General features: G+C 63.2%; 1 protein-coding gene across 6 annotated transcripts in view; it reads left to right on the forward strand.

Annotated features, from left to right (window-relative positions):
• KIAA0753 (KIAA0753 ortholog) overlaps positions 1–17,637 on the forward strand; it is a 42,712-nt gene extending 25,075 nt beyond the window's left edge. For 2 of the 6 annotated variants that reach the window (XM_045083166.1, XM_045083167.1), the window contains exons 11-19: positions 10–102; positions 392–514; positions 2,898–2,976; positions 3,850–3,933; positions 6,352–6,537; positions 7,418–7,499; positions 10,158–10,278; positions 10,668–10,892; positions 16,393–17,637. In XM_045083166.1, coding sequence (XP_044939101.1) covers positions 10–102; positions 392–514; positions 2,898–2,976; positions 3,850–3,933; positions 6,352–6,537; positions 7,418–7,499; positions 10,158–10,278; positions 10,668–10,892; positions 16,393–16,510 — 1,111 coding nt within the window. In that variant the 3' untranslated portion in view covers positions 16,511–17,637. Of the gene's footprint in view, positions 1–9; positions 103–391; positions 515–2,897; positions 2,977–3,849; positions 3,934–6,351; positions 6,538–7,417; positions 7,500–10,157; positions 10,279–10,667; positions 10,893–16,392 lie in introns of those variants that run through there. The other 4 variants (XM_045083168.1, XR_006607631.1, XM_045083169.1 and 1 more) reach the window with 4 other exon arrangements.
• Positions 17,638–24,259: the final 6,622 nt, after the last annotated feature.

Consider the following 24,259-nt stretch of genomic DNA (forward strand, 5'->3'; position numbering starts at 1 on the left):
ACTGCCCAGCAGGCTCGCTTGGCTTGATGCCGAAACTTCCAGAACAGTGAAGGAGCTGGAGGAACTGAAAGCCGGAGCCTCGGACGAGATGCGGAGGCGGGGGTGAGTGCCCGTGTCCCAGGTGGAGCGCTGTGGCCGCTCCCCACGGGCAGGGGCTGTGCACACCTGGGCAGACCCCAGCGGGGTGCAGGTGGGGCCGGGATGGCTACTGGGCTTCTGTGCTGTCCCTGAGGTCCGCTTCGCTCACTGTGGACACTGGTGGGACAGAGGGACCGGTGGGGCTCGAGGCTGTGGGAACGGCCAGGAAGCTGGCATAGAGGGGGGCGTTTGCGTCTGAGCGGGAGTCATGAGGGCTCACCTGTTGCTACGGTCTGTGTGCTTGTGCCCCCAGGACCGCTGCGGCCTGGCCTCGCCACATGGACGTGTACCCGTGTGACTGTGTGTGTGGTCTTTGCTACCAAGTGTCCCTCCTGGGCAGAGATGCCGAACGTCGGGGGGCTGGGAAAGCTGAGAGGTCGGCCTTGCGTCTTTTTGTCCCCCGCCCCTGGGTGCTCTGCTCTCAGCCGGCGGACTGGACGTGCGTCTGTCCCCGGGTGCTGTGCAGCGCTTTGCTTCAGAGTTGACTCGAGTGGAGGGAGTTAGCGCCCAGCCAGACGCTTGCGGTCGGAGGGGTTGCTGGCGCCCTGGGGCCGGCTGGGCTGCTTCCCGCCTCCGGTCATAGCTTGCCCTGTGGCTGTCCTCATGGTGTGTGTGCTGTCAGCCCTCATGACACGCTCGTGCCCTGGCCGGCAGGCTCTGCGCCCTTCTCTTCGTGGCAGGGGCGTGGTCGGGGGCATGGCCAACTTGGTTTCAGCTCGGTTGAAGGGGTTTCAGCTCGGTCCTGGTCTTGGGGTCTGGGATCGGGGCTGCGTTGGGCTCCTTGCTCAGGGCAGAGTCTGCTCGAGGTTCTCTCCCTCCCTCTGTCCCTTCCGCCCACTCACTCATGCAGTCTCTCTTGGACGGACAGGACAGAACAGGTCACAACCACAGAGCCGTGGGGTTGGAAGGGCCTCACTCGGCCGACCTGCCCACGCGGTCACACATGTCATCTGTGACGGGATGGGCCTGCTGAGGCAGTCCCTTCCTCTGCCTCCTAGCCTTCAGGAGCAGCCCTGGAACCCCTACCCACTGTCTTTTGGCCAGGGAGCAGGACAGCAGCCCACTGGGCCCCGTCATCCCTTTGGGCGGTCGTCTGTGAGAAACGCACGCACGCGGCCCAGAATAGTAGGGACAGGAGGTTCCTGCGACAACAGCTCTCATGGGAGTGGGCCCCCACTGACTGTCCGTCCTCAGTCCCTCCTGGTTCCTCCTCAGTCACTCCTCCCCTTCTGGAGCGAACCACTGTCCCAACTCTGCTGTTCGTCTTCCCATCGCCCCCACCTGTGAGTCTGTCCCCGACGGCCGTATCCCTGATGGTTTGCTGTGCAGGGCTGAGGTGCTGCCGCTGTGAGGGGCGTGGCCCGGGCAGTGCGGCTTCTGGCTCCCAGGCCATCCGTGGGCTGGGTCACAGGCCGGGTCACGGGCAAGTCCCACGTACGTGTCGGGGAGGTGTCGTCGGGGTGGGGTCCCACGTTCAGTGTGGGGCTCCGTTCCATCCCCCGACCTCGCTGACATCTACTGCTGTCTGCTAATTCTGGCCCCTGGGGTGAGCGTGTGGTGGCACCTGTGCTGTGCTCCTCCTTGCGTCGGCTGAGGCTGCGTGCTGTCTGGCGTCGGCTGAGGCTGTGTGCTATCGTGCCGGCTGTGAGGCTCTCCATGTCCGGGCGTGATCCGGCGCAGACGGGCGTGCAGCAGCGGGGGCTTGTCTGCGAGCGAGCTTCCGGATGAGGTCTTGACAAAGAAGTAGTTTTGGGTCCTGACAGAGAGGAGTTTGTCGGTGTTCTGTTGGACGGCCGCACAGATCGTCCGTGCTCTCCCCAAGTGCTCTGCTGGTGTGCTGTGTTCTCCCGTTGGCGGCCGGCTCTGAGCCAGCATCTGTGTGGGACACCAGTGCAGCTCCATGCGTCTCTCTCCCCGCGGAGACGTGCCGTTCTCGCGCTGTCCGCTGGGAGGGCTGTTGGGCTGCGCTTTACTCCAGGGCGAGCGGCCGCCCTGCTGGTGAGGGAGCCTTGAGGGTGGTTAGTCCTTCCCTTGGGGCGGGTCAGAGCATCTGGACGCTTAGCCTCTGGTGGCCAGTGTCCCAGGAGCGTCCAGCATGCCTGTGGGTCCAGAGACGCTCCTGAAGGGGCGGCCAGACTTCCCTGCCAGTTGGAGAGGGGCCCCCAGGCTCCTGTCTCCCACGTTTAGGCCGCCCCCAGGCCCCAACCTGCCTGCTCCCACCAGCCCCGTGCCATGAAGTCAGCAGGGCCGCGCGTGGCCCCTCTGCTTTCCCCATGACTCATCCAGAGTTGAGCTCAGCTGCTGGACGCAGTTGGTTACCACGCTGTCCTGTTTTCCAGAAGCATTTTGCTTCTTCTCTATGGGTTTGTGTCTGACTCCGGGATAGCGGGGTTTGGAGAAGGAACAAAATAAGTTTGACTTGTTAGGTCTCCTGTGTCCTCGAGTTGTTGAAAGATGGTCACTTCTCTTTGGAAATGTACTGAGAACCTCGCGTACTCATTGAGACGTCAGAAGTGGCCTCAGCGGGTCCCAGACCGGCGGTGCACGGCTGCAGGGTGCTTGCTGGAAAGGCTGCATCCCGGCCGACTGCAGGTCTGCTCTTTAACAAGACCCCTGGGACATCGTGTGGCTGTCAAGATTAGAGCAGCTCTGTGGTTTTACAGTCGTTTCATTTCCCTCCGCCCGGAGTGGTACCTAAATATACAGACTAGGATGTTTTCTTGCGTCGGATCTTAATTTTGGATTTTATTTCCACGTAGAGTGTCAGACACCCAGCTAGCAGACAAGGTGGAGAAGGCAGTCCTGGAGCGTTTGAAGCCTCTTCTGGTCACGGCCCAGGTAATACCATCGCTTGCCCTTGGAAGCGCCAGACTGAAAGGTGGCCCTCTGTGAGGCCTCGTGGCTGCCGGGCCACACTGTGCTGTGTGGTCCGCCTGCGGTGCTGCCTGGCCCCGCAGGGTCCACAGGTAGGTCCGCAGTGCACATAAGGGACCGAGACGGGAAGAGAGAGTCTCACGTCTGAGAAAGGGGAGCTTTCAGTTTAGGGAATGAGCTGAGGCTCCAGGCTCCGTTGTTGATGAGGTAGATCTGCGGTGGTGTTGGTGCTGCTGTGTCTGCGCGAGTCCTGGGCGCGCTCACCTCCGTGGGCGGGATGGTCGGCGCGATTTCCCGCGGGCCCAGGCCTGTGTGCAGATTTTCCCCCCCTTGAGGAGGAGGTGTCATGCAGTGTCACTGGCAGCTGCGGTCCTCCCGTGGGCGGTGAGCCGGAAGCGCCGGCCGGTAGGGCATGGGCCGTGGAATAGTCTTGTCTGCGTGCATATGGGGGCCATGGGGAGTGTCGTAATCTCACCTGGAACGAATGGTGTTCTGGGGCCCTGAACGACCATTGCAGTCCGTACCTCCAGTGTAAGAAGTGCATAGTCCTCGCGAGAGTCCTGGGACATCTCAGGGCAGAGCAGAGGGGCAGCTGTCCCCGGCCCAGCCGGCCACCTCCTTGTCTCCTTGCTGAGTGAACCGGTGCAGAGATGTGGAGCAGCTGCTGAAAGACACACGGCCAGAGTGGAGGAGGAGGAAAAGGGGCACAAAGCCAAGAGCAGCACGCAGCCTTTCTGTTCCCGAGGACATGAGCCGGGAACTGCCGCGGAGCCTGACGGAGCCACAGCCGATGCCGGAGATCATGACGGCTCACGGGTCACGCTTGTCTGTTTGCAGAGGGTCAGCTCTTCTCAGGAAGCAGATCATCAGCCGAGGGACCGGCTGTCAGCAGACGTGGCAACCGGCCAGCCCGTGGAGGAGGTGAGTGCGCGGTGGTGTCCTGCCGACACTGCCTTTGTGTCGTGAGAGCGTCCCGGGCCAAAAGGGAAGTACATGGGTTCCCGTGAGCGCTGGGGATCCTGCTCCAGGACGGGGAGGCGACGGTTCTTCTTGGCTGGCTGACACACGCAGCGAGATCTCGGGAGCCACAGGGTGCTGTCCATGGTGCCATTCTCTCCTGAGGACAGGATGTGGCTGTGGTGTGTGGCTCTGAGTGCTGGTGGCCTGCGGCCCGAAAGCAGCCACCATCTCATCTTGCCATGCAGCCTGGCTTTGCTCGCAACGGGCCTGACGTCCTCTGTGCTGAGGGTCACTGCTAGGCAGGCTCGTTCACTGAGTGCCGGATGGTGCCCGGGACTGAGCAGAGAAGGGTCGGTACGATTTGGGGAGCACGAGAGCACGTGCGGTGGCCAGGTGCCCTTGCGTGTCCCCCCAGAGGACCTGTGTCTGGCCCGTGCGGGAGTGTTGTTGCCCGGCGGGGGCTTGGGCTGTGGGGGTGGGGGTGGGGGTGGGGGTGGGTCTCCACCGGGTTGGAAAGCAGCCGTGGCTGTCTGCACCTGGACATGGGGCCGAGCTGGTGTGCAGGCCCAGGCGTAGGGGAAGTGGGACCAAGCCATAGCGGCCCGGTGACACCGGGTCAGGAGGAGTGCGGATTGAGAGGGCGTGTCCCACGGTGATGCTCAGGCGGAGCTTGGCTGCCTCCTGAGAGAGAGCCTGGTGGATGCGGCTCCCACCTCACCGCCCCAGCCTCTTGTGACAAGTCGCAGGTTCCACAGCTTCTGAGGCCAGAAGCTGAGAGCGTGACCCACGCACCCGGTGCAGCCCCCGTGTGCCCTCTGCAGCCCTGTCCCCAAGTGGTCCTTCCTCCTGGCCTAGCGTCTCAGCCGGGGCGGCGTCCCCAAGGGACCGGCAGGGCCGTCAGCAGAGCCGTCAGCTGTGGGTTTGAGGTTACCAGCCTCGCATGTGAGAATTAGACCGTGTAGATCGTGGCACTAGGTGGTCTCAGGGAGAGTTAGTGACAAGGACTGCAGCCCTGTCAGCAGCTAGTGTCCCGGGCTCGACGTGGGCGTCCCCGTGGAGGTTTCCAGGCAGCCCTTGGAGGGTGTGCGTGTGAAGAATCACTGAGTCGGCCCGGCGACGTGGGAACAGGCGTGTGCTGTGACCCTGTAGGACTGGGGGCCTTCCCTTCCATGCAAACGCTCCCAAGTCCCATCTCGAGAGGGAAGGAGACGTTCGTGTCCCACTCTCGCCGCATTCGCTTGCGACACGACATGAACACCTCAGGGGTCCCTTTCCGAAACATTCGAGTGTTTTCCGAGTTGAAAGCTGTATGTGCATGTGGCTAAAAATGCAGTCATTCAGCGCAAGTGTGGTGTGGAAGCTAGATCGTCCTGCACAGGAGCGACCTTTCGTCTTTCTGTGTCGGTGACTTCCGGTGACCTCTGGATCAGCGTGTTGGAGCATCCTCATCTTTTCTGAGGGCACACGGGCTTCCTGACGTCCTGTCGTCCGTAGATGTGAAATGGGACACGTGCAGACACGTGTCTGCATTAACGGACCTGTGTTCTTGGGTTCCTCTGTTCTAGATGTTTCTGTGACTCCATTGTCTGATTATTTGGCTGATTTTTATTTAAGTTAAGGTTGGGCATTTGTTCCTCTCTCTATTGGCTGCTAACACACATATTTTTTCTGATCTGCTGGAGGGTTTTTTGAGTTGCTGCGGGGAGTACTGCTGGGTCACGTCCCCACGCCCGTGCTCATGAGCCCTTCTAGCTCCAAGACAGGACAGCCCCCGTCTCCCTGCTGAGGGTGAGAGCAAGGCTTGGGCTTGTGGGCACAGCGGGCAGTGCCAGGACCGTGCGCCCCACAAATGTCTCCTTCCAGAGCCTGATGCCATCGCTTCCCAGCACACGTTCCTTGTATAACCCCTCAGAGCAGGTCACAGACGCATCCTTGAGTATGAAGAGCCGGAGTGTGCAGACGCTTCGCAGATCGTAAAGTGCTGTGGGGCGTCATGGGCACGGGGTCAGGAGAAGCTGGCGAAGTGCTCCCGGGTGAAGGGTAGAGAGCCTGGCATGAGGGCAGAGCATGAGGAGCCCCGTGACGTCATGAATAGACGTTCTTCCAAAAGCCTGGATCCGCACAGGAACAGACCTGTCATCTGGGCCCGACCCGTGGGGTAGCGGGCTTTTTCTCTGGGTGTGGCACAAGGCGAACGTGTGCTTCACCGGCTGGCAGGTGCTGCTCTCGGTCGTGTGCCTGGTTCGCCGAAGCATCTGAGTGGCCGGTGGCCGCTGTGCTGATGTGGCTGCTTTGGGCAGTGGTAGGGGTGCAACGGAGGGGATGGCCACCGGCCACCTTTAGATCTTTCGTTGCCTCTCCACCCACCTCGCTTCATAGGCTGCAGCTGTGGACCGTGCAGCCCACAGCCTTCACCAGCTGGGGGACTGCTTGGAAAACGCTGCCCATGGGCCCTGGACCACGACCCACCATGGGGGCTTGGAGTCAGAAACCTCAGTGCCGATTGGGGACGGCAGAGGCAGCCCGGATCTGGAGAGCCTGATGCTGCGGGTGGAGGAAATGGAGGTAAGGTCCGGGGCCGCCCCCCACACTTCTGCAGCCCGGATGCTCGTCCCGGCCCCACTGCGGCCAGCATCAGGCCTTGGGAGATGGGGTGTTTGTGAGGTGTCAGCACCCTGCCGGACGCAGCTCAGGACGTGGTGTCATCGGTAGGTGAGGGAGCCCCCCTGGGACCAGAGCTGGGGCCTGGACTTCCCACCCTGGCACCGGTTCCCTGCAGATCACACAGCATCTCTCTTCTTCACTTGCCGTGATGCCACCTCGGGACCTTTCATCATATGAGCTTATGCCTCCGGCAGGACCCAGCCTGGGGCCTGGAGTGTCCAGAGTGGGGAACTGAGGCCCGGTGAGGGAGCGGAGGACACGGCTGCCGTCACCAGGGGTGTGCTGGGGCGCTGGGCCTCCTGGTCCCCCCCCCCATGCCAGCCGGTCCCGTCTAAGAGCCCCATGACCGAGTCTCTGTTTGGATTTGCTGCTAAGTAGAAACAGGAAGACCGTCTTTTCTTGGTTTTTAAAAACATAAAGTGTGTCGTTCGCCCCCGTGCTAACACAGTTACCCTTCCCGGGGGTACCCGTCCGGCCTGCAGCATCCAAAGCGGCTGGCTCTAGCCCTGTGGGGCGATGGAAACCTATTCCAACGGGGCCCACGGCTCACGTTTGAAGTGGTCAGCGGCCCGTGGGACAGGCCGCCCGTCAAGACAGGTTCTTGTGGGCAGTGCTGGTCTCCGTTAAGATGGGTCAGATGAACTCCCCGTTAAATTTTAGACTTGGCCTCGTGAACGCCCTCGCCGCCTGTTTCTGGCAGTGCGCCACATCGCATCGGTGAGCCGTTCTGGTGCGGAATGAAACTATTCATTGCTCATCGTTAAACTTGTTTCTTTTACAGAAATACCGGGAGATAATTTGCCAGAGATACAGTAAAATCGTATATGCTGATCCTCACCTGTGGGGGCAGGAAGGAAAGATGGGTGAGTGTCCCCCCGCATCCCCCCCACGCTCCCCCACACCGTATGCTGCAAGGTTTTGGACGCACAGGAATGTTGCAGACCTTGGGGACCTGCACGTGCCTGCACGCGCCGCCCAGCAGCCCGTCCCGTGTGTGGGTGCGTGTCAGAGCGTGGCAGGTGTGGGCGCGCGTGACCCTAAATGTTACAGCGTGTGTTTGCAGCTAGAGGGTCGCGTTTCTCTGTGGCTCTGTTTCCTTTTGAGATTGAACTTACATGTGATAAAAGCACGGATGTTAATTGTGTCCTTAGCTGGGTTGTGGCAGACGGGTACACGGCGGGCTTCTTGCACGTGAACACGCCTCCTGTTGATCCGTCTGCCTGCGGGTCCTGGGCTGTTGGGGACCAGCGCGTGTGAGCTCGTGGGTGTGTGGCCTGCGCGGATGCCAGCAGGTCCCAGGACAGGGCTGTGCTTCACTTTGGGGGAAACTGCCAGGCCTGCACCCGGGCGCCCGGCGGTCTGGGACTGCAGCTGTGGTGAGGGGCGTGGACTCGTGTCTGGTGGTTGTTTCATGCCCTCGATGAACAATGACGTTTAGAACGCCTCTCTGTGATCGTCAGCCGTGGCGTCTGTCTGCGTGAGGCTTCCTGGTGCTTCGTACGTTTTCGAACATCGTGGAGTCTTTTGTCTGGAATCGTAGAGTCCAATGTGTTCTGAGTTAAGTGTTTTGTCAACTGCATCCGTTGTCCTCCTCACGCCAGCTTTAGTGAGCTGCGACTCACCTTCCTTGGACTCGGCCTTTGGAGCGCGTGGCTCGGCGGTTTCCTGTGTGTTTGCGGAGCTGCCAGACCCCGGGACACGTCGTCCCCGCGTGCCGGCCCTGCTCTCGCGGCCGCGGGTTTCCTCAGACAGACGTGGGCCGGTGTTTGCCAAGCTTGTTCTCAGGTGTAGCTTGTTGTAGGGACGTTTCTGACTTCGAAAAATCTAACACCAACTTTTTCCTTTTTCCTTTGTCTAAGGAACCTTTGCCTACCCCCAAGTTCGGAAGGGGGTGTCTTGTTTTCTTCTAGAAGCTTTTCAGGTTTAGCTTTTGTGCGTACGGCTGGGTCCATCTCGAATGAAAGTTGTCCTGTGACGTGAGGTGGAGGGGAGGGTCTGGTTTTGGTTCTCCTCCCGAGGGATAGCCCTGCGGTCCCCGGCTGTTTGCGGAGGAGATGCCCGCTTCCCGCTCCCCTGCTCCACGTGGACACAGTTGCTGTCTCCTGTCACGGCTGTGGCCGGAAGTGCCACTCGTCAGCGGCCACCTCATGGCCGTGGGGAGGTGCCGCACACAGGGCGTGAGTGCAGAGCGTTGGTGGGGGGGTGGCCGCTGCTCTTCTAGAATCAGGCTGTGGGGTATGGCCTGGGGGGACGTGTGTACTGTGCCACATGCTGACGGACGTGAGCCATCTAAGCGCAGCGCTCATTTTGGCCTTTCGTGTGTTCTGTGGTTCTCAAGCCCCTGCCCCCGCTCGTGGCATGTGCCCCCCAGCCAACACCGTGAGGTGCCACAGCTGTGCAGCTGCTCTGGGAGGCTGGGGTCCCCTGGCCCCACCTGTGCGGGGCTCCTGCCGCCCCCACTCTGGAGCTCGGCTCCTCCCTCCCTCCCTTGCCTGCGAGCTCCCTGGCCGTCGTGCCCGTCGTGCGTCGGGGTCGCTGGTGAAGGGATCTCCCCTCCCAGCCAGGCCGCAGAGCTGAGGCCGGAGTTGGTGCCCTGCCGAGCGCGTGCAGCAGGTTGCGTTGTGCAGCAGCCGGCTGTACTGCAGGACTCTGCTCTCGTTTCAAGGACAGTTCGGGCCAGTCACTGCTGCTGAGCATGTGAAGGCTCGACGTGCCCCCGACAAGCGCGGTCTACCCCGAGAGTGAGCACTCCTTGCCTGGGAAGTCCCAGAGTCCCGTGTCTATCGCTCTGGTTGCGTGCCCGGCTGTACCACAGAACCGCCCCGAGAGTGGTTTTTCCTTCTCTTGTTCTCTGCTCGTGTGAACAGTGGACAGCTGTCCTGTGTGGTGTTTTTGCAAACACTGAGGGACGTAGCAAGGATGTAACAAGGATGCCATAGGCGCGTCGGCGTGAGTCTGGCTCACCGGGCTCCTTCCCAGAGAGCAGCACACGTTTTCTTCCTCTACGTGAAACACCCTTCAAGTTTCAAGTGACCCAGAGCTCAGAGGGCTGTCAAGGTCAAGGCTCGTTAGTAAGTCCGTGTCCTGACTGCCGTCGCAGCTCTCTCCCGGCGATGCCCAGAGACAGACTGAACCAGCTAATTAAGCGTTCCGCCGGGAGTGCTTCCTTCCTTCCCTAGTAATCAGACCATCTCAAGATTAACAACGAACCCAGATGCTCAGGCATCCTTGAGTGCTGGCCCTGACGGGAGCCGCCTCTTCTGGGGCTTCGCACAAGCCTCTGGCAGAGCGTCCTCTGGGCTCCCGAGGCTCCTGAGCGGGCTCATCGCGTCTTAATGCCAAGTCCTTGTTGTGACTTTAAGTTCGCCTTTTCTTTGCAAACCGGAGCATTTCTGCCCTGTTGGACCCTGGTTAGGTTTGAGAGATGGGCGTGTGGCCTCGCCACGGGCCCAGCTGCGAGGATGGCTCTGGGAAGCCTGCCGGCGTGTCTCCGCGGTCACTGTCTGCTTCTCCTCTTCTAGGGCAGGCCCCCCCAGCAGTAAGTGAGAGGCCTCTCTCTCCTCATCCAATCAGGATCACAAAGACCCCAGCTCGCAGAGACCCCGACGTGAACATCGTGTTGGAAGAACCCAGGAATGCCAAGTGAGTGGAGCTGAGACCAGCATCAGACCCGTGTCCAGGCGCTGGCTTGCCCCTGGGAAGCCCTGGGGTCCTTTGATTCCCACAGGACAGAGCCAGACCTCCCAAGCTCCGGGAAGGCCCTGGGAAGTAGCGTGCTCGCGGGGCGGGCAGGCCTCTGAGGGCAGCACCACTGTCCCGGCTCATCTTCTGTGACAGACCTGCTTCGAGCGCCCACTCTGGCCTCCGGTGCAGGGGCTCCCGCCATGGGCAGGGCGAGCAGGGCGCAGTGGGGGGTGCTGGCTCTGTTCAGGCGGGAGGGAGGCCTTCGCCCGTCCACGTGGCGGGTGGAGGGAACCACTCAGCCCTGCTACGGTGCGCTGGATGCTTTCCTGACCGCCTTCTTCCCTCAGTTCCCTGGACGAAAGCGTGGGGATGGATGAGAGGTCTGAGAAGAGCGGGGCCTGCCTTGCACCCCTCCCAGAAGAGTGTCCGCAGAAGGACGGCCAGACCGTGCTGCACGTCCCCCCAGGCCTGCGGCACAGCATTGGCGACTACTGTAGCCGCTTCGAGCAGTACCTCCGCCTGGTTGCGCACGAGGCTGTGGGCACCTTCAACCCGTGGCTGTTGGCCGAGAGGTCAGTACGATGTCGTGGCTGCACCAGGGGGCCAGGCGCTGAGCGGGAGCGCCCAGAAGGCTCACAGAGGGACAGGCCGGCATGTGGGCTCCCCAGGCGGGCTTTCTCTGCCACCTGCCTTCTCAGGCAGAGGAGCTGGCGAAGCAGGTGCCTGTCGCTGTGTCAGGCGGGCTGGGCCAGCTGGGCCGGGGCGCCTCCCAAGAGGGGTGGCTGCCTGGGGTTCTCCCGCTACTGGTACTTGGAGAAGGAGTGTAAACCGTGCGTTTAAAGGCACATGTAACTTTGTTCCTTTGCACTGTGGCGCACGTGGGGGTCCTGGCCGGCACCTGACGCAGCCCTACGGACGGCTGCCGTCCTGGTCTCTGAATGGGTGCTGGGCCTCGGCCGGCCCTTCCTCTGGCCACTGCGGGCTGCTGCCAAGAAATCCTTCCCACCACGCCCTGCACGCCTGCCCTTCACGCTCGCTCGCCCCGCACCCACACCCGCCCCGCATGCCCACTCGCCTGCACGCCCGCAGTCAGACGCTCCCCTCGCGATGGGTCTCTGGCCTCCACGTCCCACTTGTCTCCTGAGACCCTCTTTCCTTCCCTCCCCACAAAATGGGCCTGACCGCTTTCTGGATCTGCGGGGTGGCTCTTGTCCTGGGCCGTCCTTCTCTCGGCACCTGTGCAAGCAGCCCCCACCCCGCCTTCCCGGGGGTCTCCTCTCTGGTTTGCCAAGCACACGCTGCCCCGCGCAGGGAGGCCAGGCTGACACTCCGCACCTGTGCCCCTTCATGCCATCTTCCCCACAGACTCGCGGTGCTGCGTTTCCATTGTGGGTGTCTTGGTTCCGAGCTCGCAGCTTCCTTCTCTTGCAGGAGTATAGGGGGCCCTGCCTACACACTTGGCCCTCCCCTCCAACCACCTCCACTCGGGGAGGCCTTTGTGCTCAGTGGGTCCATCAGCGGCCCTCTCTCCCCCGACCCTGGGTTTTTCCCTTCTTTGCATGGCCCCTTAGGGTTCCAGTACCTGCCCTTCGCCCTCCCCAGTCTTGGGTATTTCTCCTACACGTCTGTTGTGCGCGGTCTCCTGCCGAGGTCTGTGATCCTGTTTCCTTGTCTTGCTCTGAAGTGGGACCAGGATGGTGGCTCATGTCTGTCCCCTGTGTTGCCCCCAAGCCTTCCCTTTCCCATGCCCTCCGGGCCTCTCGATTCTTCTGCGTGTGCTGTGTGTTTGTTTTCTGGGGAGGAGGACGGGGAAGCCTGCTGGCCTTGTGTGTTCCCTGGCATGCACAGTGGGACGCTCCCTCCTCCCAGACCTGCCTGTGTCGGTTAGGCTGATGGGCCTGTGGCACATCTGAAATGAGCCGAGGAGGACAGAGCGTCTGTCGAGTGGCCTTCCCATGATCTGTGATGCCTTTTATCTGTTGTCCCGCTCCGGGCCCGGAGGAGTCCGAGGGTTAGGGGCAGCGGCCTTTCTGTGGGCCTTCCCGCTGGGTCCTGCAGGGACTGTGCATGTGCACGTCCCGGCTCCGAGGGCTCCCGCTCCGGTCTTGTTCTCTTGCGGGCTTCTGGAGCCTCTGAGGGTCGTGTCCACCGCATCCTGGAGTAGCCGCTAGGATCAAGGGAGTGAGCTCAGCTTTACTTGTGTTTTTCACGCCTCCACTGCCTGCCGCCGAGAACAGCGCTGTTCCCGTGTGGGAAAGGAGCGGATGGCGTGATCGGGCATAAGGGTGCTGGTGGGAGCGGCCAGGGTGGTGTTGCTCTCGACAGGAGCAGACTCACGGGGTCCCGGAGACCTGTGGCCAGAATGGGCAGGGGGAGCCGCAAACCTACCCATCCTTTGTGAATCCCTGTTGTGCTCCGTGTCACCCGAAGGCTGTGTGGAGCCATAGATGACGGCCAGCAGGGACAGGCAGGAGCATTGGGAGCTGTCGAGCCGCAGAGCGGCGGAAGGAGACCCAGCTGCTGGAAGCGCTGCGGAGGCCAGGGGCGTGGGAGCCGGGTGCCTGTGGGCAGAGGTGTGGGTGAGTGGGAGGGGTGGGTGGACTCTGAGCAGGGCTCAAGCTGGACCAACCAGGACGCGTGTCCTCGGGAGTGAAGGACGCGGACACACGGGGACACAAGCTTGGGACACTGAAAGAGGAGGTCCTGAGGAGAAGTGAGTTCTCAGAAATTACGAGTACGATGGCCAGAGTCACCGGAGAGTTCACGAGCCAAGCCAGGCCCCCCGAGGCAGGCAGCAGAGCGAGCAGAAGGCAGGAGAGACAGGACTTTACAGATCCGCCGCTGGTTCTAGGAGTCACGAGTCTAGGAGACGTCCCGGGGCTGTGGTGTTCAGCAGCTGGACCGTGGGTCACGCTCTGGAGGTGGGGAAGTCTGAGGCCGGTGTGCGAGCCGTCTGCTCTCTGGGGAGATGGCGGCCAGCCCCGGGGCCCCTTCCTGCAGGGCTTGAGCGCCCTCCGCCCCCTGGGGCTGAGGCTTCAACAGGCTTCTGTTGTGGGGACACGGATGTTCGGGCTGTGGCAGCAGCCTCTGGTGGTGGGAGCCGCGACCATGAGAACAGGGAAGCGGATGTGGGAGACGCCCCGGAGGCCACCCACCCGCGGCGAGTGGGTACGTGAGGAGCGACGGCACAGACTGGGCAGAACGCGCCTCGGGACATCACTGCAGGAAGCCACGTGGGCGTCCCGTGTGGGGGGCAGGCGACAGACGGTCCCAGGGAGTCCCGCGGGCCCCTTCACGAACCTGATAGGAGAACAGCATGTCGTTTTCAGCTCGACTCCACTGGAAGACGTCCAAGCATCCCGCAAAGTCCCCCGAGCTCAGAGCTTGGCGAAGCCATTGGATGAGGTGGCAGAGTGAAGGCGCCATCCGGATTCCGCCGTCACATGCAGCGCCCAGAAACCTGGTGGCCGGGCAGCAGTCCTCAGTGAGCTCCTGGGAACATGGGGCGCCAGCACAGTGCGGGCGTCAAGGAAAGCAAGACAGGACTTAGGAAGTGAGACCCCGGCGCGGGAAGCCCTCATGCGAGGGAATTATTGAGTGGGGTGGGGAGCACCCGCCCCTGTGGAGGGAGGACGGAGGGCTAAGGAGGGTCGGTGGGAAGGTGGAGACAGGAAGGAAACGGGCTGTTACCCGGGGCACAGCGGCACCTTTGCATCTGTTTTGTAGTTTGGGGTGGGCGAGGGCCAGGAATGTCAAGAGCATAGTGGGTGATTCTGGTCGTGGTGGTCCTGGAATCGGGACCACCTCCTGCTCAGGACAGATGGAGCCTCCACAAGCTACAAGCTGATGGTCAGCCCGGGGGGTACGGGGGCCTTTTGAGGACCTTCGGAGACGGATCCCAGGGGTGGGAGCCCAGGATGTGCTGTGGCAGCCTGGGAATGCTCCTGGCGGGGACCGGGACCCCTTGGGCAGTGCTCTGGGCATCAGGACGGGGCTGGGCATGCTGTCCACACTGCTGGAGCCTCGGACCGTGGGTTCCAGAAGGTCTACAAGCCCCAAACACGGAAAGCGAGAAGAAATCCATACATAGGCGCATGTCGCAATTTTCTTGAAAAATAAGAGGAAACGTGAAAATCACTTGGAGGAGGGCAGAGCGGGAAGCAGAGCGCTAGAGGCTGGGGCGTGTGGCGTCCCGTAAGGGCAGAGGGGAGAGGGCCGCCACTCTGGCACGGGTGCGTCGCGGAGGTGAGGGGTTCCGACGAGTGAAGTGAGGACGCTTGTCACTGGCTGCTTCACCATGGGAAATGGCAAGTGTGCATTTCTGGGGCAGAGCAGAAGCGGGGCCAGAGGAGAGGTGAGCGTGGGCATGTGTGCGGCAGTGGGTGTCCGTGGGTTCGAAGACGCCCGCCCATGTCATGGCAGGATGAGCGTGACGGCTACTTCAGAGCCTCTGGGAGCCACCAGGGAGACGGCAAGAATGTCCGCGGTCAGGCTTGGCATCCAGGCACATGGGAGCAGAGTGTGCAACGTCCACAAGAGCAGCGAAGAAAAAATACCACAGATCTCCACGGAGTGGAGCAGGAGATGGGAGGGAGCCCGCGGACGAGGAGCAAGTACCCGTTTCGCTGGCAGTGAGGGGCTCTGACGTGTCGGGGTTGCGCTGAGTGGAGAAGACCACACATATCAGGGGAGGACGGTCTGAGCCGCAGAAGCTCCGCACGTCTGGGTGGGGGTGGCTGCACGCTGTGGCTAGGCTGTGGGGACCCACATTCATGTTTCTCACCTGTCCTCCCAAACCCCCCAGCTTGGAATGAGCGGAAACTCGAACCTCCCGGTATTTCCCACCAGTAACCCGATCTAGGGAAAGGGGCAGACGGCATACGGTCCAAGCGGCTTGGACACGGCCTGTGTGCCCTCGGTGAAGCCCAGAGAGCCGTGGCCGCATGTGTTTCTGCTCGGTGGGCGTCTGGCGCGGACACAGGAGGGCCGATCAGATTAGTGCGTGTGTCTGTGTGCCATGTGGGGAGGATACGGGATGGACGCGGCAGGTGTCTGTCCGTGTGTCTGTCTGGCCTGTCTGCTGAGAGAGCCTCCATGCTGTGGCCCCAGGAGCACAGAGCACCTGGCTCCTGAGCGCCGTACTCCCTAAAATGTGCCCGAGCCCCTCGGGGAAATGGCTGGGTCTTGGTGCGGGGCTTGGAGTGGGCACAATGGCCGAACCGTCCCCCTGAGCCAGGAAGGAGGGGTCAGAGAACCAGGGGGCAGTTGGGGGGACCCAGGAGCAGCTAGGGGTGGGCGCCCATGGCCGTGTGGGGCACAGGTATCAGAGGGGCAATGTGTGCACAAATACCCCGGATCAGTTACAGGCGAGGCCCCCTGCTGGGAAGGAGGGAGGGAGGGGCGAGCACGCGAGTCTGTTTGGGAAGGGGAGCCCCCCTGCAGCCATCCGACGGCGGCCGGGCCTGCACCTGTGCCCGAGTCCTGCGGCAAGGCCCCCCTGTCAGGGGGGCCTGGCGCAGCCAGAGAGCTGGCCACGTCCCCGCAGCGCCCCAGCAAGCCACGTAGGGTGGCCGGATGCACTGAGGGACACGGCGTCCCTTCTGTGGCCTTGGTTCCATAGGCCTGGACTGGGGGACATTCCACAAATAAAGACTTTGCTCTTTTGGAAAACGTCCAGGTTATGAGAGAGGCTGGGGTCAGCCGCAGACTTGTTGGGGAGCTGGAGAGGCGGTGGGCAGCGGCTACAGCGCTGGCCTGGGTTGGGTCCTGCCCCAGAGTAGATGCTGTGTGGCACTTGGTGGCCGTGAGCCCATGTCTTGTCAGTGGCAGCATGGGGGTGACTGTCCCAGAGGAGGTACCCGGGGGCGGGGGCGGGCAGTGGGTAGGGCATCCGTGGGGACGCCAGGTCCTGCCGCAGCCTGGCTGTGGGGTCCCGGCAAGCGGGGCCTCTGGCCTGGTGTTCCCTGTGCAGAGGTGCCACGGCCCCGAATCTTACGTGAGGCTCAGGGCCGTCCGCTGGGTGAGTCCCGGCTCCCATGGCCATGCCCCTACAGCTGTGTTGTTTGTCTTCAGCTTCTCCGACGAGCTGGTAGATGAGGCTCTGGGGGCCGTGGCCGCGGAGCTGGAGGACGCGTGCGAGGACTACGCGGAAGCCGTGTTCACCTCAGAGTTCCTGGAGGCCGCAACCTGAGGGCTCCGTCTGCAGTGGATTTCCTCCCCGGGGCGCATGGGAGCCCCTGAGCCTGGCTGCCCCTCTGTGCCTACTGGGTGCTGCCCGCAGCAGGGGCCCCTTTCCATCCTCTCGTGGTCGTGGTGATGGCTCTGGTGGTTGATGATGGAGGGCAAGGTGTTTCTCAGCACCTGGAAATTGTGAATTATGACAATATAATAGTTTTTCAATGTGTAGTTTCCCCATTGAAATCCTATGTTTGTTTTGCCACTGAGTCTGGTAACAGGAGCATGGGGAAAGGTGCTGGCAGGTGTATTTCCCGAAGGTCCACGTTGCTGCCCAGCCGCCTGCACCCGTGGCTCCTGTGCTCCCGTCATCCCGAGCTCCCTTCCGTCGGTCCCTGCGACGCTGCGCCATGCAGACAGAGCCCACCGGCCCTCAGCGTCCCGCCAGCCAGTTCTCACTCCGGCACCGCACCATGGCCCGCAGCCTTGTCTCGCCCTAGCGGCCGTGTTCTGATGTCCAGACTGTGTCAGCACGCGGGGGCCATTGGAGGCCGTCGGGAGGGTCCCGGGCTGGTGTCCCTGTCCTCTGGGCCAGCATATTCCACGCCTGTGGACCCGCAGAGGACCAGGTGGGAGGAGAGGACTGGGCCAGAGCAGAGGACCCGCCTGGATGCGGAAAGCCCGGCAGGTCCCCCGGGAGAGGAAGACACCTGAGAGCCACAGCCGATTCGTTTCGTCCCCTCCAAGCTGTGTTTTACCAAGAAGTGCCTCTGGCTTTTCAGAAACAGAAAAGGAATGTGCATGAAAGTAAGGTCACTTCCTGGAAGAAGGTTCTCTCCGTCAGCTGGCCTGGCTCGGCTCGGCCAGGGATGATGTGACTCCTTAGGACGCGGTCGGTATCACAGCTGGACTTTCTCTGGCGCGAGCGAGTTTGAGGCAACCGCGGGAGCGGCTTGGCCATACAGCCGCGCGCACTCCTGGGCCGGGGTGGTGCTGGCCTTCTGCTCGAATTAGTGTGGCCTCAGGACCAAGAAGGCTCTGGGGCCAAAGGTCGTCCCTGTGCGGCGCACGTGGTGGTTCAAAGTCATCTGTGGGGCAGTTTGTACTGCACTGATTTTTAAATAAACTAAGGATTTTCCAGTACGTGCGTGTCTGCCTGAAATGGGCCGCACCCCCTTCTCGCCCACAGCAGACGCCGCCAACCGACCGCGTCTCATGGGGGCACAGGGCCGTGGAAACGAATGGTAGTAATGTGAGGGTTGGACGTATGCTCCGTGCGTCCTGCCCGCGTACCTGCCCCTGGTCTCTTTGCTCCCGCGTGCCTCCCTCCTGTGTGCTGGGTGCTCCGTGCATCCTGAACTGCATGGAGGGTGGCACCGCTCCCCTGGGACGGGCTTGTAGGGCGGGGGGCCTAACCTGTCTCCTCGGTGGCCTGAGGCAGGGTGCCATGTCTGAGGCGCTGCTGCCCTGGGAATGCTGGGTGGTTGGAGAAGTGCCCCTTGCGGTGGCCGACAGGACCCTCCTCCTCCCTCTGCTGGTGGCACTGGGGCGCCAGAGGGAAGGGGATGGGGGTCTTCTTCGTCCCTGCCTGCGAGGGGCCGAGGAGGAGGAAGGGTCTCAGGGAAGCCCTCGGGGCCAGTGGGACAAGAAGGGCCTCGGGACAGGGGCAGTGAGTTTCCGGCCTTTCTGGCAGCAGGAAGGCAGTGAGTGGCAGGTGGGTCCCCTTGCCGGGGCTGGCCTGCTTGTGGTGGACGTGGGGTCCGGTTAGAGCTCGGGGCTGGCCTGCTCGTGGTGGACGTGGGGTCCGGTTAGAGCTTGGGGTGGACGTGGGGTCTGGTTAGAGCTGGGCTGTGGGGCTTCCTCCAGACCTCAGGAGTGTGACCCAGCGTCCTCGGTGAGGGTCCTGGGAATCCCCTGTGGGGACCCGAGTGAGCCCTGGTCTCCCAACCCAGCCCACCAGCTCCCTGCCTCCAGGCCCTCCAGGCCCGCCCAGGGACTCCCCCTTCTCCTCCTCCCTGCGGCCTCTCCCATACTGCCTGGCTGGGCCGCAGAGCCACGGGTGGGCCTCAGAAGCCCCCGCCCCACTGGGTGGGACCCTCAAGCCCAGAGGTCCGGGTGCCCCTTTCTGGCCCCTTGAAGAAGGCAGAAGTTGAGAAGGGCCCCCTGAGGCCGGGAAGGGGAGGAAGCCGCCCGCAACCTGCCTCCCTGCGCCCCGCTGAGTGTCCCTCCGCCTGGCCCTGTGTGCCGGCGGGGGCCGGCCAGCTGGGGGTGGGGGGCCAAGAGGGCAGGTCCTGCGGGACCTCCATGCCTTGGTTTCCCAGTCTGGGACATGGAGAATTGGGGGAAGTGAGCCATGCAGACGTCTCGTCGTGGGGCTGGTCTGGCTTCTGTCCCCAGGGGCCCTCCCTGCCTGTGACCCCAAGGCCAGCACGGGGTGGCTCCAACCGCTGCGGACGGATGTCCCTCGGGGCCCCTTGGACGCTGCTCCCGTGAGCTGGCAGGCCTTCCCGTGCCGGCCACATCCTTGGGGCAGGAGAGGAAATATCGCCAGTCCCACTGTGTGTGGGAGGCTTCAGGGCCACGGAACCAGGGAGAGGCCTGCTGGGGTCTTACGGGCACCGTGGCACTGTGTTCTGTGTCCTGTGACTGACTGTTGAGTAGATGACGCGGGGACAGTCTGCAGACCGTAGCAGACATCACCTGTGAACACAGCCTCCATCTTCGCTGATGGTGGTCCTGCCCGCGCTGGGCACCCCACTCCGTTCTGGGTCTCCCAATAGGCCCTGCCCTGTCCCTGCCCCCCACCGGGGCTGGACCCAGCAGCCACTGTCTGCCACGGAGTGCCCACTATGCTCTGGGTGCCTGGGGGCTTGCGCCCAACACTGAGGCAGAGGCTGTGGACCCCTTCACAGGTGGGATGGGGACTGGGCAGCCGAAGGTTGCCATCTGTGGTGCATGCAGTGGTCCACGGGGCCCTGGCGTCACCGGAACGGGCGCCCCATGGCCTCGCCCCCTGCGCCGGGCTGCAACCCCACTGTGGCCCCGTGGCCTCCGCTGCACCCCGAGCCCTGCCCTGGTTTCCTTCTCCTGAAAGCTTCCTTTCCACCTGGGGCAGCTCCCTGATCTGTAACCAGCCCGTCCTGACCTAACGCTGGTCTCTGGGCAGCCAGGTCTCAGTCATGGGTCCCCACAGCCACATGGACGGATCAGGGGAAAGGGACATCAAGGCCCTGCTACCTGAGCTGCGGGACCAAATGGCGGCCGGGGCAGACCTGCCCGTGGACGCCTCCACAGCCCCGTGTCTCCCGAGACTGGGCAGTTCCTGCAAACTCCCTGCTGGCCACAGCGACCCAGGGATGGCACAGGCTGTCCCTCCCCGAGGCCTGAGCACGAAGGCGAGAGAGGAGAACGGGCTGTGGTGGGGGCCGAGGGGCTGACTCTTTCCTGAGCCTAGGCTGCAATTTTGGTGGTTTTCACGGAGGAGGCAGCCTTGGAACCAGACCTTGACGGATGGGCGGGGCTGCGGTGAGGGAAGGAGGGGCAGCATGGCAAGGCCCCCCCGTAGACAGCGGGCTGCGTGGTGCAGGTGGTGTGGTTAGAGCGGGTGATGCAGTGGGAGGACCCCACCCCCACGGTCCCCTCAGCACCGGCACAGCCCCAGACACGCTATTCCCTGGCCAAGTCCACCCTCCCTGGGAAGTGAGATCCACCCCAGACTCAGCCCTGCTCCGGCATCCTGGTCTTCCTCCGTGTCTGCGCGGGGAGGCCCTGCCGCACGCCTGGCCACCCCCGGTCCATGCTCACGAAAGCCCGCCAGCGACACGTGTGCGAGGGATGCAGGGGTGGGTCAGGATCGTGGCTCCAACAAGGACTGGGGCCCAGAGGGGACCGCGGGGCTCATGGGACGGCGCATTCTGAGGCTGAGCCTATGGGAGGCTGAGGGCCCTACGGGCACAGTCTTGGAGGCCAGCCCTGTCCACGGTGGCCTCTTGGCCATGTCAGCTCCCGGTCACGGATTGTGTAGCTGCGCCATGCGACGGGAGACGTGCAGAGCATCCTGGGGGTCAGAAGGAAAACACGTACATACATGCACACATATATAACATGCACACGTGTGCACACGTGCGCACACATACACATATGTGCACATGCACGCACACATGTGCACAGGGCTGCAGTTTCCGGGGCTCACATTCCATGGACCCAGGCAGGCAGGAAGCCTGGTAAGGGAAGGCCCCTTTCCATAGCGCTCCCCGGCCTGTTGGCCGAGCGGGACCCCGCGGGGGGCTTGCTCTCATCTTCCTCCAGGGTGGACGGAGGAAGGTCTGCAGCCCTCTTTCCTGCAGAGCAGGGGCGGGTCTCACCGGGGTCACTGGGGTCACCAGGGTCCTGGGTCTGGTAAGCACCTGCTTCCCCGACCCCCCGGGTGGTGCTGCCCCCCGTCAGGTCCCGCCCCAGGATTTGCAGGAACTGAGTGAGGCTGGGGAAGAGGCAGCCGAGACTCCTGGCATCCGAGGCGGAGGCGGGTGGAGGAGCTGGAGGGAGGCTTGCGAGTTTTACTTCCGACAGCTCAAAGGGGAGTTTGAACTCTGACGATCACGGTGTTCTTGTTCCCCGAGTGTGGAAACATCAGGGCGTGGAGACACGTGAACCGTGCCGTGGGCGGCAGCCCACACGGAGCCGCCTGCGCGAGGACCCCGCCGCCCCGGCGGCTTCTGGAGGCTGCAACAGCGCCCAACCGTGTCCCTGGCCGCAGACAGCGCACTGTCCACAAGGCCTCAGGAGTGTGCTCTGGAAGCCGCGGGGTCCCCGGCATCTGAGTAACTTGGATTCAGGACGCGGCCTTCCCTCAGAAGCATGCGGCGCTTGCAGTCGTGGTGAGGCCGGATGCACCTCCTGCTCCCATCCAGGCGGCCGGGCATGTCCCAGGTGTGACTGGTGACCCGACAGAGCAATGTGGATGTGGGGACCGGCAGTGCGGGTGTCCTTGGTGAAGGCAGGGCTGCCAGGCACGTCCACTTCTGGTGCTGGCCTCTGGGCGGCCAGCGTCCTGTCTGCTCCTCGGGGTCTCAAATCCCGGTCATGTCCGCTTGTGTGGGAGAGCCCAAGCGTGCTCCTGTGGCGGCGGGAAGCGCCACATGTGCACCGTCGGTCTGCGCCGAGCCCTGCGGAGGCTGGCAGACTCGCTGCGGCTCCTGGCCGTAGGGACAGGACGGCAGGACCAGGAGGGGATAGAAGGGGCTCCTACCACAAGCCGGGGATCACCCCCGTTTTCGGGGTGCTGGGAGCCGCAGGACCTCCAGCTCTTGGGCCCCGTGTCTGCAGCTATGCAGTGAGGTGCGGGTCTGCCCCGCTGGCGCTGGCCCCAGGTGGGGTCTGGGTCCTTCCTCTCTGGCACAGAGGATGTCGGAGTGTTCGGTTCCCTTCTGGGACCCCAGATCTGAAAACAAAGTAGAGCGTGGGCCCACCCCCAGCTCCCGGCCACCGCACCCCTTCCTCCCCGCACGCTGGCTCTGGCAGTTCTTGCTTCTGCCCCTGTAGGGGATTCCCGGGTAAGGGGATTTCCATTTCTAGATCTGCCTGTTTGATGGCCGTCCGCCCTCCTGGACCAGGATGTTTCCTTGACTGACTGTGGTCCGTCAGCTGCTAATCTAATCGGCACTGGCCAGGTGCCCCGTGTCCCACAGGGGCTTCCCGGACGCTGCTCGGGTGCTTCCGTGTTTGGAGAAGGCTGCGCTGCTGGGGGCCCCTGGGGTGCCTCTGCACTCCACTAGGAATCTAGTTCATCCTTAACAAGTGGACTCAATCCACTCTCCAGTCCTTGTCACATTCAGCCTTTTAGTCATTGGTACGTAGCCCCACCGCACCGCCGGGGGGCCTTCCAGGCCAGGTGGGCTGTGCCCACGCTGGCAGAATATGGGACCTACCAGTGGAGAGCCTGCGACCCCTGGTGCCCAGCCGTCCTGCCGTCCTAGGTCGTCTTCCCTCTGGAGGTCGAGGGGGTCATGGATGGCAGACCGGGTCCGCCACTTAGGACCCGAAGAAAGATACCTGGCTTCTAGCCTTGGTTTCCTCATCTGTAAAATGGGAATGGTTGACGGGCTGCTGTCACGACTAAACACAGTCCCTCACGAAGAATATGCGTGACACCCGTAGGGCTGCAGTGGCCGCTCTGAGAGACCCTGTCACTGCTGTTCCAAGGAGAGGAACAGAGGACAGAGGAAGAACTCCTAGCCCAACGGAGGTCCCCAGTTCCTGGCAGAGTTCAGAGGCAGAAGGGCGGACACAGTGATCCCTTGTTTGGGGATCCCTCCCTGCCGGCCCCTGTCTGGGCTTATCCAGCTGTGGTCTGAGCGCCAAGCACTGGGTGCTTTCCAGGGCGCCGACACAGACTGTGAGCTCCATCGGCCACAGGACCCTTGCCCGCCCACGGCCGCCCCAGGAGCCCTCCCCACATGCAGCGATGGGGCTGCCGAGGTTTAAACCCCACGCCACAGGTGCTGCCGGTGAGCACACAAGTCCCTGCTTGCGTTTGGTCTGAGAGTAACGTGAAGACAGCTGGACCTCATCTCGGCCTCAAACCGAAAACAGCCACTGTGAGGTTGAAGGAGGAGGGGGGACCGACTGTGTGCCCAGGGCACAGCCTCCTCCATCAGCCGCGCCTTCCTCGGAAACCGGCCCCGCCCCTGCAGACTCCCCCAGCCCTGCGACCTGGCAGCATGGGCCCTCAGTGACCCTTGGCGCTCAGTGGGTTCTGTGAGACCTCCGAGGACGTCGTTGGGACAGGCTGAGGATGCGCGCACACGATGGCCTAGATTTTTCAGCCCCTCCTGGGCACGGGATGGGGACCGGGTCACCGCTGTGGAACCATGGAACACTGGGCGTGGCCCGCCGGGGTGCGGCTGTGCTGGCGGGGGGCCCTTACACTCGGGGTCCAGGGCTCCCCGAGGGCTCATTCGCTGATCTTAAAAGGGATTGCTAGTGAGCGCCTTGGCCACCCAGCGCCTTCTTCCCTGGGTGAGGCCGTGGTTGTCCACACGCCCAGGGGTGGGTCAGGCAGGGTCCCGGCCCCTCCCTGGGTGGGCGGTGGAGGCGCAGGCTAGATTAGCCACAGAAGCTGCGGGCGAGAAGGGAAGAGCTCGCTCCCTGGCTCCCGTGGTCCCCTGGCTCCCGTGCGGCGGGCAGGGCTGGGGCAGCTCCACTTAGGCCTCTACCGCCGAGGCTCCGTCTGGGAATGGAGGCGGCCCCCCTGCAGCCATGGACGGCTGCCTGAGACTTGCCAGTGTTGGAACTGGAGAGGCGGGGCTGGGAAGGCGGCAGTGAGGACAGGTGCGACCAGCCAGTGAGGCCGGCAGAGGCCCCAGGCCTTGCCCTGACGTCTGTCTGCAGCGGGCAGCAAGGAGTCACTTGGCTGGGGCCGGAGCTGTGAGCGGCTGCGCCAGGCCTGCCGGGCACCGTGGTACCTGCCCCGGCAGCCAGTGTGTCCAGGAAGGAAATGAGTGTAGTCGGGCGTGACTGCCCTTCTGCGGGGCCATGTTGGCTCTGGTGGTGGGCGTGTCCCTTTCCAAGTGCCCAGGTCCAGGCCAGCCCCGCTCCCTGGAGCTCTCTGATGGGTCCAATCTGTGCACATTCTCGGGCAGTGGGGCGTAGCTTGGCCCGGGAGCCGCCCGCCACCCTGGAGGAAGGGTTGGCCTGGAACCCTGATGCTGAGCCTCACCACCACAGAGCTGGGTGCCCAGGAAGCAGCGGCGCCCACTTCTCTCCT

The sequence above is a fragment of the Mustela putorius genome, unplaced genomic scaffold, assembly GCF_011764305.1.
Source record: "Mustela putorius furo isolate JIRA1106 unplaced genomic scaffold, ASM1176430v1.1 tig00000695_pilon_pilon_pilon, whole genome shotgun sequence".
NCBI lineage: Eukaryota > Metazoa > Chordata > Mammalia > Carnivora > Mustelidae > Mustela > Mustela putorius.